General features: G+C 40.9%; 1 protein-coding gene across 1 annotated transcript in view; it reads right to left on the reverse strand.

The window, feature by feature from the left end:
* Positions 1 to 13,574, reverse strand: part of LOC136874212 (dynein axonemal heavy chain 10) — a 350,423-nt gene that overhangs the window by 188,180 nt on the left and 148,669 nt on the right. The window contains exon 11 of the mRNA XM_067147852.2: positions 8,948 to 9,050. Within this exon, the coding sequence (XP_067003953.2) occupies positions 8,948 to 9,050 (103 nt within the window). The remainder of the gene's footprint in view (positions 1 to 8,947; positions 9,051 to 13,574) is intronic.

The raw sequence follows: 13,574 nt of genomic DNA on the forward strand, positions 1-13,574 counted from the left end.
TTGACTCTTGATAACAGTGCCTCTCTTTCCGACAGGTTATTGTCCATTCACTCCCCTAAATATTTGAATTTCTCCATTTTCTGAATCCGTTCTCTCTCAACACTCTCGATGTTGGCCAAGTATTGTGTCTTCTCAAAGGAGATCCATAAGCCTGCCTTACTTGCTTCTTCCTGAGTTGGACTTTGCTTTCGTGCCTCCTCTATTGACTCTGATGAAACTAGAATGTCATCAGCAAAGGCTGAACAGTCAAGTCCAATTCCTTTATTCTTGCATCCCATTCATATACCACCTATTTTTTGCATTTTTCGCCACCACTCTCTAATCACTTTTTCAAGAACACAACTGAATAGAAGGGGAGATTGTCCATCTCCCTGTCTGATCCCTGTTTGAATTCTGCTAGGATCCCTCTAAACTTGTCCTTGGTTGTCATGCCAGTCACTGTCTGTTTAATGAGTTCCCTTGTCTTCCTACCTAGACCCATTTCTTCCAGGATATTTAATCATGGTTTCCTTTTCTGCGGAATCGTAGACCTTTTTGAAGTCCACAAGTATGAGCACCATTTTCTTGTTCTATTGTTGTTCATGAATTAAATGTATAGAAAGACTGTAGATGGGACAGTGGAGTGTAAGTGATGGAGATTTTTTGTTATGTTATTGCTTTTGTTTATTAGTTAAAAGGTTAATGTACCTGAAAAACTTAAGGTGTGCTAGCAGTTTATTGTTCAATGTTATTTGGAAGTGGAATGTAATTCACCCTTGGATTTGTATAGTTCTCTCCATGGGCATTTTTATGCATCATCTGTAAAATATGCCGATCACATGCCCACATGATGATGGAGGAGTAACAAATATCTGGCTCTAAATGGTAACACCCTGTGGGATCTCCTGCCTAGAGTTAACAGTGGAGGACCATGGTCCCAACAGCAGAGAGGAAAGAAGAAGCTAGGAGATTAAACATTGAAGGAAAAACCAGGGGCAGACCGAGCTCCCACCAGGCAGATTGGTGTCAGGAAGGGCAACTAATCAAACATTTCTGAAAAAACCACTGGGTGACAACTGAAACCTCATGGTCCATAAAACCAATGAGTCCATCTAATCGGTAGAATATATGTTTAGCCATAGGGAAATTTACATATCAGTAGTACATAGTACGGTATCTAAACATCGTCAGCTACAGCTTGTTTAGGTGACATAATTAAAACACATTTCTCTCACATTAGTCTTAAAACATTCACAACACCACAAAGCTTTGACTTTGTTAAGTTCCACGCGCCCCTAACCACACGGCCAACTCGCCCGGTACTTTGTTAAGCCTTGAAGGTGATGTTGTGGGGGGGGGGGGTGAGGTAAACGAAAATTAACTATATCTAGTCTTAGATTAAAAACTAACACTTGTGATAACATATTCAAATATATTTAAAATATTGTTACGTGCCAGCCCTGTGGCAGCCCTTTTGGTACTTCCAGAAAGAACCTAGTGACTCAGACAACCGAGAGTCTCGCAGCCGGCTTGTGGGGTGGGGCCAGACTTTCCATGTATTGTTCTCATTGGCCGACTTACCTGTGAGTTTCTTAGAGATTCAACAGGAATGTTCTGCCTCCAGGCACCTAACAAAAATTCTGACTCAAATCACAGCTGCGAACCATGTGACCTTGACACGGTGGGGAGGCATGCATGTCCCAATGAAGCAGATAGCCGAGCCGCAGCTGCAATCATATCGGATGGGTATCTGTTGAGAGACCAGACTAAGGAATGGTTCATCGAAAGGGGGGTAGCAGCCTCTCGGAAGTTGCAAGGGCGGCAGTCTAGATGATTGACTGAAATGGCCTTGTAATAATACTCAACATGGCTTAGCTCTGTTGATACTGCTACACGGTTGAAGGCAATGGGAAACTACAGCCGTAACTAACTCCCGACGACATGCAGCCCTCTCTGTATGAATGATGTACTGATGATGGCTTCCTCCTGGGTACAATATTCCGGAGCTGAACTAGTCTCCCATTCGGATCTCCGGGTGGGGACTATACGAGATGGGGCGATCATCAGGAAGGTGGATACTGACATTCTGTGAGTCAGAGCGTGGAATGTTAGAAGTTTGAATCGTTGTGGTAGGTTAGAGAATCTGAAAAGGGAGATGGATAGAATCAAGTTAGATGTAGTTGGTATAAGTGAAGTACGTTGGCAGGAAGAACAGGATTTCTGGTCAGACAACTACCGGATTATCAACACAAAATCAAGCAGGGGAATTGCAGGGAGTTGCTTTAATAATGAATAAGAAAATAGGCCAGCAGGTAAGCTACTATGACCAGCATAGTGAAAGAATTATTGTCGTCAAGATAGACACCAAACCAATGCCCACCACAATAGTGCAGGTCTATATGCCTACTAGTTCAGCGGATGCTGAGGAAATTGAAAGAATGTATGAAGAGATAGAAGAGTTAATACAATATGTAAAAGGTGACGAGAATCTAATTGTGATCGGAGACTGGAATGCTGTGGTAGGCCAAGGAAGAGAAGGTAACACAGTAGGAGAATTTCGATTGGGACAAAGGAACGAAAGAGAAAGTTGACTGGTTGAATTCTGCACTGCTCATAATTTAGTCCTTGCCAATACTTGGTTCAAACACCACAAACAACGGCTGTATACGTGGACAAGACCTGGAGACACCAGAAGGTATCAAATAGACTTCATTATGATTAGGCAGACATTCAGAAACCAGGTGTTGGATTGCAAAACTTTCCCAGCAGCAGACATGGACTCTGAACACAACTTGTTGGTCATGAAATGCCATCTGAAGCTGAAGAAATTGAAGAAGGGAAAGAATGCAAAAAGATGGGATCTAGACAAGTTGAAAGAAAAGAGTGTGAGGGATTGTTACAAGGAACATGTTGCAAAAGGGCTAAATGAAAAGGCTGGAGGAAACACAATAGAGGAAGAATGGATAGTCATGAAAAATGAAGTCAGTAGGGCTGCTGAAGAAATGTTAGGAAGGAAGAAAAAAGTGAACTGAGAATCAGTGGATAATTCAGGAGATACTAGACCTGATTGATGAACGACGAAAATACAAGAATGCTAGAAATGAAGAGGGCAGAAAAGAATACAGGCAATTAAAGAATTAAGTGGATAGAAAGTGCAAGGAAGCTAACGAAGAATGGCTGAAGGAGAAGTGCAAGGATATCGAAGGTTGCATGTTCCTAGGAAAGGTAGATGCTGCGTACAGGAAAATCAAGGAAACCTTTGGAGAAAGGAAATCTAGTTGTATGAATATTAAGGGCTAAGATGGAAAGCCACTTCTAGGGAAGGAAGGCAAAGCAGAAAGATGACAAGAACACATCCAACAATTGTATCAAGGTAAAGATGGTAGATAAATTGGTTCTGGAACAAGAAGAGGCTGTTGATGCTGATGAAATGGGAGACCCAATTTTGAGGTCAGAGTTTGACAGAGCTGTGAGCAACCTAAATAGGAACAAGGCACCTGGAATTGATGACATTCCCTCTGAATTACTGACTGCCTTAGGAGAAACCAGCATGGCAAGGTTATTCCATTTAGTGTGTAAGATGTAAGAGACAGGAGAAGTCCCATCTGATTTTCAGCAGAATGTTGTTATACCTATTCTCAAGAAAGCCGGTGCTGACAGGTGTGAAAACTACCACACCATTAGTTTAGTATCTCATGCCTGCAAAATTTTAACATGTATTATTTACAGAAGAATGGAAAAACAAGTTGAAGCTGGGTTTGGGAGAAGATCAATTTGACTTCAGAAGAAATGTAGAAACACATGAAGCAATCCTGACTTTACATCTGATCTTAGAGGATCGAATCAAGAAGGACAAGCCCACATACATGGCATTCGTAGGTCTAGAGAAGGCATTCAAAAATGTTGACTGAACCAAGTATTTAAGATTCTGAAGGTGATTGGGATCAGATACTGAGAATAAAGAATTATCAGCAATCTGTATAAAAATCAGTCTGCAGTGATAAGAATCGAGGGCTTTGAAAAAGAAGCAGCAATCCAGAAAGGAGTGAGGCAAGGCTGCAGTTTGTCCCCCCTCCTTTTCAATGTTTACATAGAACAGGCAGTAAAGGAAATCAAAGAGTAATGTGGAAAGGGAATCACAGTCCAAGGAGAGGAAATCAAAACCTTGAGATTTGCCGATGATATTGTTACTTTATCTGAGACTGCAGAAGATCTCGAGAAGAGCTTTCTTAAGAAAAGAAATTTGCTCACTTCAGACATTGATGTAGGAATTAGAAAGATGTTTTTGAAGACTTTTGTGTGGAGCGTGGCATTGTATGGAAGAGAAACATGGACGATAGCCAGCTCAGAAAGAGAATGCAAGCTTTTGAAATGTGGTGTTACAGAAGAATGCTGAAGTTGAGATGGATAGATCGAATCACGAATGAAGAGGTACTGAATCGAATTGGTGAGAGGATATCAATTTGGCTAAATTTGATGAGAAGAAGAGATAGAATGATAGGACACATCTTAAGACACCCAGGACTTGTTCAGTTGGTTTTCGAAGGAAGTGTAGGTGGTAAGAACGGTAGGGGTAGACCAAGGTATGAATATGACAAGCAGATTAAAGCTGATGTAAGATGCAATAGTTACGTAGAAATTAGAAGGTTAGCACATGATAGGGTGGCATGGAGGTGTGCATCATACCAGTCTATGGATTGATGACTCAAACAACAACAACAACAACAACAACAACAACAACAACAACAACAATACAAAAAAGGGAGGCTAGCCACGGGCAGTTAGACTCGGAGTCAGAGTTGGGCTCCGTTGGGGAGTCAGTGTTGGGCTCCATGGTGAAGTCAGTGTGAGACTCAGTGTGTTGGGGTTTGGTAGCTGGGCTAAGGGTGCCAGAAGTGGCGGCTGTCGCAAGTGTTCCACTGAGGTCTGAATCGTGTCGGATAGACCAGTAAGTGGACTAGAGATGACAGAATGGAAAACTGTACTGTATATTTGTGTAAGTCTGTGGACTGACGCTCGACTTGAGTCAGCGAGGGAATCCTCTGTCGTGAGTGTAAGGGTAAACGGACCTGTGTTCATGTTCACTGTTATGAGTGCCGTCTTGCTGTTGAATAGTGTTGAGCTGCTGTAATTGTTGACTGCATGTGACTGTGAATTTGTTACCTCTACTACAGTGGTAACACCAAACAAGGTACAAACAGAGTTAAAAGGGGAAGGAAGAGCAAACTACACAATATAAGAAAACACTACACACTCGGAAAAACAGTAGCTGGCATTACTCGGATCTCCAACAAAACATGTACGAAATATCAGTAGGGCCAACTAGTGAACAACAAACCGGGAAGATGAAAGAGCTGGGAACCTACCAAAGGCATGGACATGGCTTAGATAGCGGATTCTGAAACGAATCACCATGATCCTTAGTTTTTAAAAATATTATTTACAAGATAATTTTACAAATACATTCCAAGTTATGAGCTATAAGTTCAGTGATATACATAGGTTATTCGTAGCAGTGTAAATTCAAATTTCAAATCAATTGTACATCCAGTTACCAATGCAGTAGTACAATGCAATTTACAGGTTATCCAAAATATAGCGTACCTCAAGTGACACAGAACTACCAGAGGCAACCCCCAAGGGAAATAATGTTAAACTACAATATACATATTTTAGTGAAACAAGAAATGGGAATGCCTTGGAAACGAACAGGTAAGTCCAGTTGAAAAACTAAGGCGTCATAAGTAACTAATTTGGTGAATCTAGGCGAGGTTAGGGCAGACTCCTGTATGAAAAGCAAATCGGAACATTACGGAAATTTTAGCAGGAAAGGAATTCAAGAAGGCTTACCCGAGGAGTGTGCCATCCCGGAAACCAAGGGACGTCAACCAGATAGGCTGCTCGCAGACAGATAAACCGAGACCGACATAATTCAGGATACAGAATTAATTCGAACACTGCCTCGCTCACTATATATAGGAATTACTAGCCTTGGAGGCAGCCAATCAGCGTGCACATGTTCCCTATCACCACCTAGACTCACTAATCACAACCTTACTTTCGATCGCGAACTTTGACTAACATTCTAGAATACGCATGATCGCGAAAGTCATATTTTTCCAGAATAGACAGAACACACTTTCTAGAACACATACCAACAAAGTAACACATCCTGTACAAAAGTTATGTAACTTTCTGGATCTTTCCAGGAACTATAGACAGAATTCTACTATTTACAAATGCCTATGTTACAACATTATACAGTACAGGTTAAGTCAATAAAAATAAAACATCATATTGTATTTTACAAACAAAGACTTCAAAAAAAATACATTCCACTCGCATTACATATTTCACTTGTAACAGAATTACTGGACTGTCTGCGGAGTCGAGTGACCCGTAGCCCTGCGTTCAGATCCAGTTGCTGTATAAGGTGACTGGACTTGGGGAAGTGAAAGTAAGGACTCAGCGTCCCCAGGTATACCAACGGGCCTGACCGCCTGCTTTGCCGTAGAAAGAGCAATAAATAAATAGACAGTAAATAGTAAGTGTTGCCATTCATAGCTGAATAGAATTTTGTGTGTATGTGTGTGTGCGTGCGCGCGAGTGCATTTATTGGGTCATCCTGAAATAAATTAGAGTAACGAAACAGACAGAGTTTTATTGGTAACAATATAGTCCCCGTGTTAACATGCAATCTCAGATCTACTGAAAAAAAAATTCATTCCCCTTATTCTTGTACCATCATGTCTTGTTTAGGAGATTCTGAGTAATGTACATATAAAGAAAACTCGTGATGTATGCAGTGAAATTTGACACTTCATCAGAGAAAACAATATGGATGTCTTGTATTTGACTGTGCTTTTTAGGTGGTTGGTGGTTTGCAACTCAGTCCTAAACTTGGAATTGTCGCTCCTTCAACACATTTCTCAGGAGTTGCTTCGGCTCCCTGTCTGGTATTACACTGTTAACAGTATACTGTTATCAGTAGTGGTATGTCATGTTCCCATCCTCCTATATACAGCCATGGTCATGAACCTCCCAGCAAGAAAGGTACTTCATAAAACATGGCAACGTATTCCCATCCTCCTATATACAGACATGGTCATGAACCTCACAGCAAGAAAGGTAATTCGTAATGCGTATTCCCATCTACCTACATACAGGCACTATCATGAACTTCCTGGCAAGAAAGGTACTTCATAAAATATGGTATCCCACTGTCGGCAGCCCTGAAAATGGTTTTCCGTGGTTTCCCATTTTCACACCAGGCAAATGCTGGGGCTGTACCTTAACTAAGGCCACGGCCGCTTCCTTCCCACTCCTATCCCTTTCCTGTCCCATCGTCGCCATAAGACCTATCTGTGTCGGTGCGACGTAAAGCAAGTAGCAAAAAAAAAAAAAAAAAAAAAAAAAAAAAATATGGCAACATATTCCCATCCTCCTATATACAACCACGGTCATGAACCTCCTAGCAAGAAAGGTAATTCATAAAACATTCCCATCCTCCTATATACAGTCACAATCATGAACCTCCTAGCAAGAAAAGTAATTTGTAAAACATGGCAGCGTTATCCCATCTACCTATATACAGGCACTATCATGAACCTCCCAGCAAGAAAGGTACTTCATAAAACATGGCAACATATTCCCATCTTCCTATATACAGTCACAATCATGAACCTCCTAGCAAGAAAAGTAATTCATAAAACATGGCAGTGTATTCCCATCCTCCTATATACAGTCACAATCATGAACCTCCTAGCAAGAAAAGTAATTCGTAAAACATGGCAGCATATTCCCATCTACCTATATACAGGCACTATCATGAACCTCCTAGCAAGAAAGGTACTTCATAAAACATGGCAACATATTCCCATCTACCTATATACAGGCACTATCATGAACCTCCTAGCAAGAAAGGTACTTCATAAAACATGGCAACATATTCCCATCCTCCTGTACACAACCATGGTCATGAACCTCCTAGCAAGAAAAGTAATTCGTAAAACATGACAGTGTATTCCCATCTACCTATATACAGTCACTCGCATGAACCTATTAGAAAGAAGGGCACTTCATAAACATGGCGACATGTCCCCATCCTCCCACGCACAGCTAGTCATGAACCTCCTAGCAAGAAAGGTACTTCATAAAACATGATGGCCTGTTCCCATCCTCCTATGTACAGCATATCTTACTGGACTATCATGATAAAGAGTAAGTCACTGTCGCCTAGCAGCAATCTGTCCATCAAGGTGGATTCAGTCTTGTCGTGGCTTTGTAATTAAATCAATTATATAAAATTACTCATCATAAAATAACTGCCTATTGGATTTTATTCAGATCACTTCCTAAACCCATTCAGTTTTTTTTTCTTTTTTTTTCAACCCTTGTCCTATTTCTCTATGTTGTTGGGTATGAGGTGAGGTCATCTCTCGTGGCAGGATTTCATGACCGGATGTTTTTCCTGATGTGAATCTCATTAGAGGAGTTAATGAAATGAAATGAACAACATGATACATGATAGTAGGAAGGGAGAGTGTGTAACCCTGTGCTGGAACATAGCACACACTTGTCGAATAGCACCAGGGCTTTAAACCTCCATCCAAGGGATGAATCACCCATCAACAGCATCATATACCCTCACTCTATACAAGCACTGCAGAGAGGTTTGAATTTAATACAGGCTTTTATAAATTCTATACCACCACCTTCCCTGCCCTGCCAACCAACATTCTGATAGCGAAATTTTTTCGACCAACGGGACTCAAACCAGTTAACCACGGTGTCGGACTGTTCAGACTTCAAAGCCTTAACGATCATGACCACCAGGTGTGATTAAACACTTTCAGAAGTAATAAGAACAAATTATGAAATTTGCAGTGAAATTGGTCCAGTATTCTTTGAGTCTATTGAGTACAAACAATCAAACACAGTTTCACTTTCAAATATATAACAAGCTTACCATTAGCTGAGGATCTATGATGATGGGAACTTGTGTTGCTCTCATTGCCAGCATAGCATTTGCGACTGAACCCTCATCACTGCACAGGCCAGCTCTCAACCACCTGTAAAGAAAGCAGTTGTGTTTTCACTCGTTCATTGTATAAGGGATGTTTATATAATCATAATTTGAGAACAATCACCACTACCAACTAAAGATCAACGTAAGGTAGAAACTACTAAATAAATGTTCAAGATTCAATCATGAACATCTTTTACATTCTATTGAAATTTAATGAGTTTAGTAAGATAATTGATATATGCATCTCTATGCACAAAAATTGCTTTGCTTGTACCACCACTGAATTTCAAACAACTGTATTATCATTCCCTAACAAATATTTTAGGCAAAGTATACATACATTTTGTCTCCCCAACTTTACAATGTCTATGGCGAGTAGGCTATGTCTAAAGATGATTGGTTTGGAGGCAACTCAATTAGTGGTTTGATGATGACAGCACTCTGCTTGCCAGCAGTGAGGAAGAGCTTTCAGATCTGCTAACAAGAGTGAAGAAAGCCATTCTTGATTATGCACTGGAGCTCAACCTCAGTTAGACCAAACTCATGGCGATTGATAGAGCAGCAACTATCACTAATACGGGAAGTTCCAAGAAAGATATAAGGAGAAGGATTTTGCTATGAAAAAATTAAGATCTTGAAGAACGGGGGAATTACTAATAACAGAAATATCTGCCTTGTTAAAACTCGTGTACTCTCTGTATTTTCATAGGGCTGTGAGACCTGGAGCGCAAAGGCTTTGAACAGAAAGCGCATCGACGCCCTTGAAACGTGGTAACGGTGTAGAATGGTATGTGTGCCTTGGACCGCAAAAACAACCAATGTATCCATTCTTCAGGAGGTGAAGATTTTAAAATACCTTTTCTCCCATATCAACGAAAGAATACTGAAGTTCTTTGGACATTGTGAGACAAATGGAGAAAATCTAGAGAAGTTAATCATGGAAGGGAAGGACTGCAACCGGATGGACAGGACTAGTGAAGATTTTCATTGGTTTATCTTTCCAATGTGCACTGAGGAAAACTGAAGACCATCCAGGATTGTGAAGTGGAGTCACGACACTCAGAAATGAGTAAGTCAATTTGTGATGATGATTGGAATCAAACCGTTCATATCTGGATGATGATGTGATGTTCCTGACCAATCTCCTCCTTAAAGGATATTGGAATATGCCAAAGTCTTATTACACTGCTAGTAATTCAAGTTTCAAAATCACAAAAAGCAAGAACAGTCACAATGATTCTCATTATCATCTGGCCTGGTTTGTCCCGCTACAGTAATAGAGTAGACTACATAGTCAGTGAATCAATGCAGAGTAACGGTATACCTTACAGGAGTCAATGGTTTTGAGTGGATTAGCTCCTTTATGAGGGTAATAGCCGCTTAAAGAATTCCTTTGTCGTATCAACGGTTACATCAAATTGTAATTGGGATCATGTTAGGGCAATCCCATAAAGTGTCGCTTGGTGCTTTGAACTCAGTGGTGTGAGAAATGGTCAAATATGTACTCAAGGAAGGGACCAGCCGAAAAAAAATAGTCCCTTTGAAATTTGCTACAGTCAACATTGCAACATTGACCTGCTACCAAGAGGTAGGTGAACATCTGAAGAACAGAAAGGTTGATATTGCTTGTATTCAGGAAAACAGTGGAGAATTTCCGAGGCAAAGGAGATTGTTGTGCTTATCTAGCAAGACACCATAAAAACAAGGAATGGTGTAACAGTCTTAGAGACCATATCTATCGGTATTGAATTGCCGTATCTATTCATGTTCTTTCTCGTCATGCACCTCAGACAGGGTGTACTGATAATGAGGATGAGGTCTTCATGACCATTTGCGAGCAAATGACCTGAAAGAGTTCACCATCTTTGGAGGAATTTGAATTGTTGTGTTGACTCTCAGAATGACAGATACATGCAATGTCACCGAGCTCGATAGCTGCAGTCACTTTAGTGCGGCCAGTATCCAGTAATCGGGAGATAGTAGGTTCGAACCCCACTGTCGGCAGCCCTGAAAATGGTTTTCAGTGGTTTCCCATTTTCACACCAGGCTAATGCTGGGGCTGTACCTTAATTAAGGCCACAGTCGCTTCCTTCCCACTCCTAGCCCTTTCCTGTCCAATCGTCGCCATAAGACCTATCTGTGTCGGTGCGACGTAAGGCAGCTAGCAAAAAAAAAAACATGCAATGTCATGGATTGATGATGGTTGTTGTGTACTGGTCTCCACGGTAGCTAACATTTTCCTCAAGAAGAGACCTAAACTGACGGTGAGCAAGCTGAACTAAAAGAATAAATTTGCTAATGCAAGACTGACTATCCAGGACTGACGGGAGGTAGAGGGAAGGCTGCGGCAGGGGTGGGCTGGAGGGGAGTAGCCAATGCGGTGTTTTATAATAACCACATGACTATGACGTAAACAGCGCTGGAAATACAATATCATAGCTGTGCGTACTCGCAAGGTTACATTAAATAAAATGAACACTTAACTAAATATATTACATTATATATATGATGTGAGTAAAGAAATGGAATCACAGATAAGGTTATTTGCTGCTTATGTTACAGTAAATCTGCACGGAGACTTAAACAATGTTGTGAGCTGGACAGCAGACAATGGTATGAACGTAAATGGGATGAAAAGTCAAGTTGTAAGTTTCACCAAGAGGAAAAGTCCTCACAGTTTTAATTATTGTGTTGATGGGGTGACAGTACCTCATGAGGAACACTGCAGGTAGCTAGGTTTTAATATAAGGAATGATCTTCATTGGGGAAATCATGTTAACAAGGTTGTTAAGAAAGGTTACAGATCTCTTCACATGGTTATGAGAGTATTTAGGGGTTGTAACTTGGACAATGACAAAGAAGGATGAGAGTCGAATACAGGCAGCCGAAATGAAGTTCTTGAGGAGTATGATACAGAAGAGTAGAAGAGACAAAATAAGGAATGAGAAAATCCGGGAAGAAATTGGAGTGGAAAAAATGAATGAGAGAATAGAGAAGAGCCGACTAAGATGGTTTGGGCACATAAAGCGAATAAGCGAAGAAAGAATGCCAAAAAAGGTGAGGGAAATGCAAATCCAAGGAAGGAGAGGCCGTGGACGACCACGATTGAGATGGAAGGGCACAATCCAACACAGCATTAGAGAAAGAAACCTGGACTGGGACACAGTGTTGGAGGAGGAGTGGTGGAAAGACCGAAGAAAGTGGAGAGGAACCATATTTGCCCCTACCCGGCTACAGCTGGATAAAGGGAAATGATGATGATGATGATGATCATCATGATGAGTAAGAATGTAAATGAGAGAGTGTGTAAGTCTCTGGCAAGACCACAGTTAAGAGTATGGCTCTAGTTTATGGAACCCTCACCAGGACTACTTGATACGAGAACTGGAAAAGTTCAAAGGAAAGCAGATGGTTTGTTCTGGGTAATTTCTGACAAAGGAGTACTGTTATAAGAATATTACAAACTCTAGGCTGGGAAGACTTGGGACTAAGGAGAAGACATGCTTGACTAAGTGGTATGTTTAAAGCTGACAGCAGTGAGTTGGCGTGGAATGACGTAAGTAGAAGAATAAGCTTGAGTAGAGCTTTCAAAAACAGAAAAGATCATAAAGTGGAATTCATGAGCATAGACTGGGGCTAATATTCATTTATAGATGAGGAGTAAGGGAATGGAATAAATTACCATGGGAAATATTTTCTGAAAATGCTTAAAGAAAAGCTAGGTAAAACTGATAGGGAATCCACTAACTCTTCACATTTTCCTATTCAAGTGTGTTATCTTCTCTGGGGTTGTTGCATAATTGCAAGGCTTGGCCTAACATTAGGCTGTAAGCCATCATACGGGGCATGGGTCTGCGGGTGCTGTTGTCTACTCCGAGTTCTTTGTTTGCATCCGAGGCTCGTTTAAGTGTTGAAAGAGAACAGGATCAAAACAAATGCCTATTATGGTTAAGTTTATCAACAGTCTAGGCCATAATTCATGCACGATATACACTCTATATGGTTTTAATTTTAGAAGTCTAGTGACAGTAAAAACGAATGTTTTTGAAATACTAACTTCCTGTGAAAAACGTCTTAGAGATTTATTTGGAGAGCATGTGAAAGATGCACTGATTTAACCATTTTTGTCCTCCATCAACACCCCTCATCTTCACCTAGGAATTGAAGCATTTAGTGATCCTCTTCTCCTTAGTTCGTTAACAAGTCAACTAACAGTTTCTCAACCCAGAATTGGAGCACACGGATATTTCACTGCAAATTGCCTGCGCACCTCTCTACGTGACTGTTTTTACATACATATCGTACATAAAAACTCTCTGTTCGAGCGGGTATTTAGCCTGTTCCTTTTCTAACCGCTGCGTTACACACGCCCTGCAGAGATGGCTGGCTTGTAACAGCCGCCTTCTCGACCTTAACTGGCGCTTCTCAAGCCTGCATGTGGCTAGCAAGGTTTCTCCCGGCCCCACCCATAAGCAAATGCACTGTGAACACAGGAAAGTAAGTCACTACTAGAGATTGTGTAAGTGATTTCTAAATTTTGACAATGAGCATTTGAATATATCATTAT

Source organism: Anabrus simplex, chromosome 5 (assembly GCF_040414725.1).
Source record: "Anabrus simplex isolate iqAnaSimp1 chromosome 5, ASM4041472v1, whole genome shotgun sequence".
Lineage (NCBI taxonomy): Eukaryota > Metazoa > Arthropoda > Insecta > Orthoptera > Tettigoniidae > Anabrus > Anabrus simplex.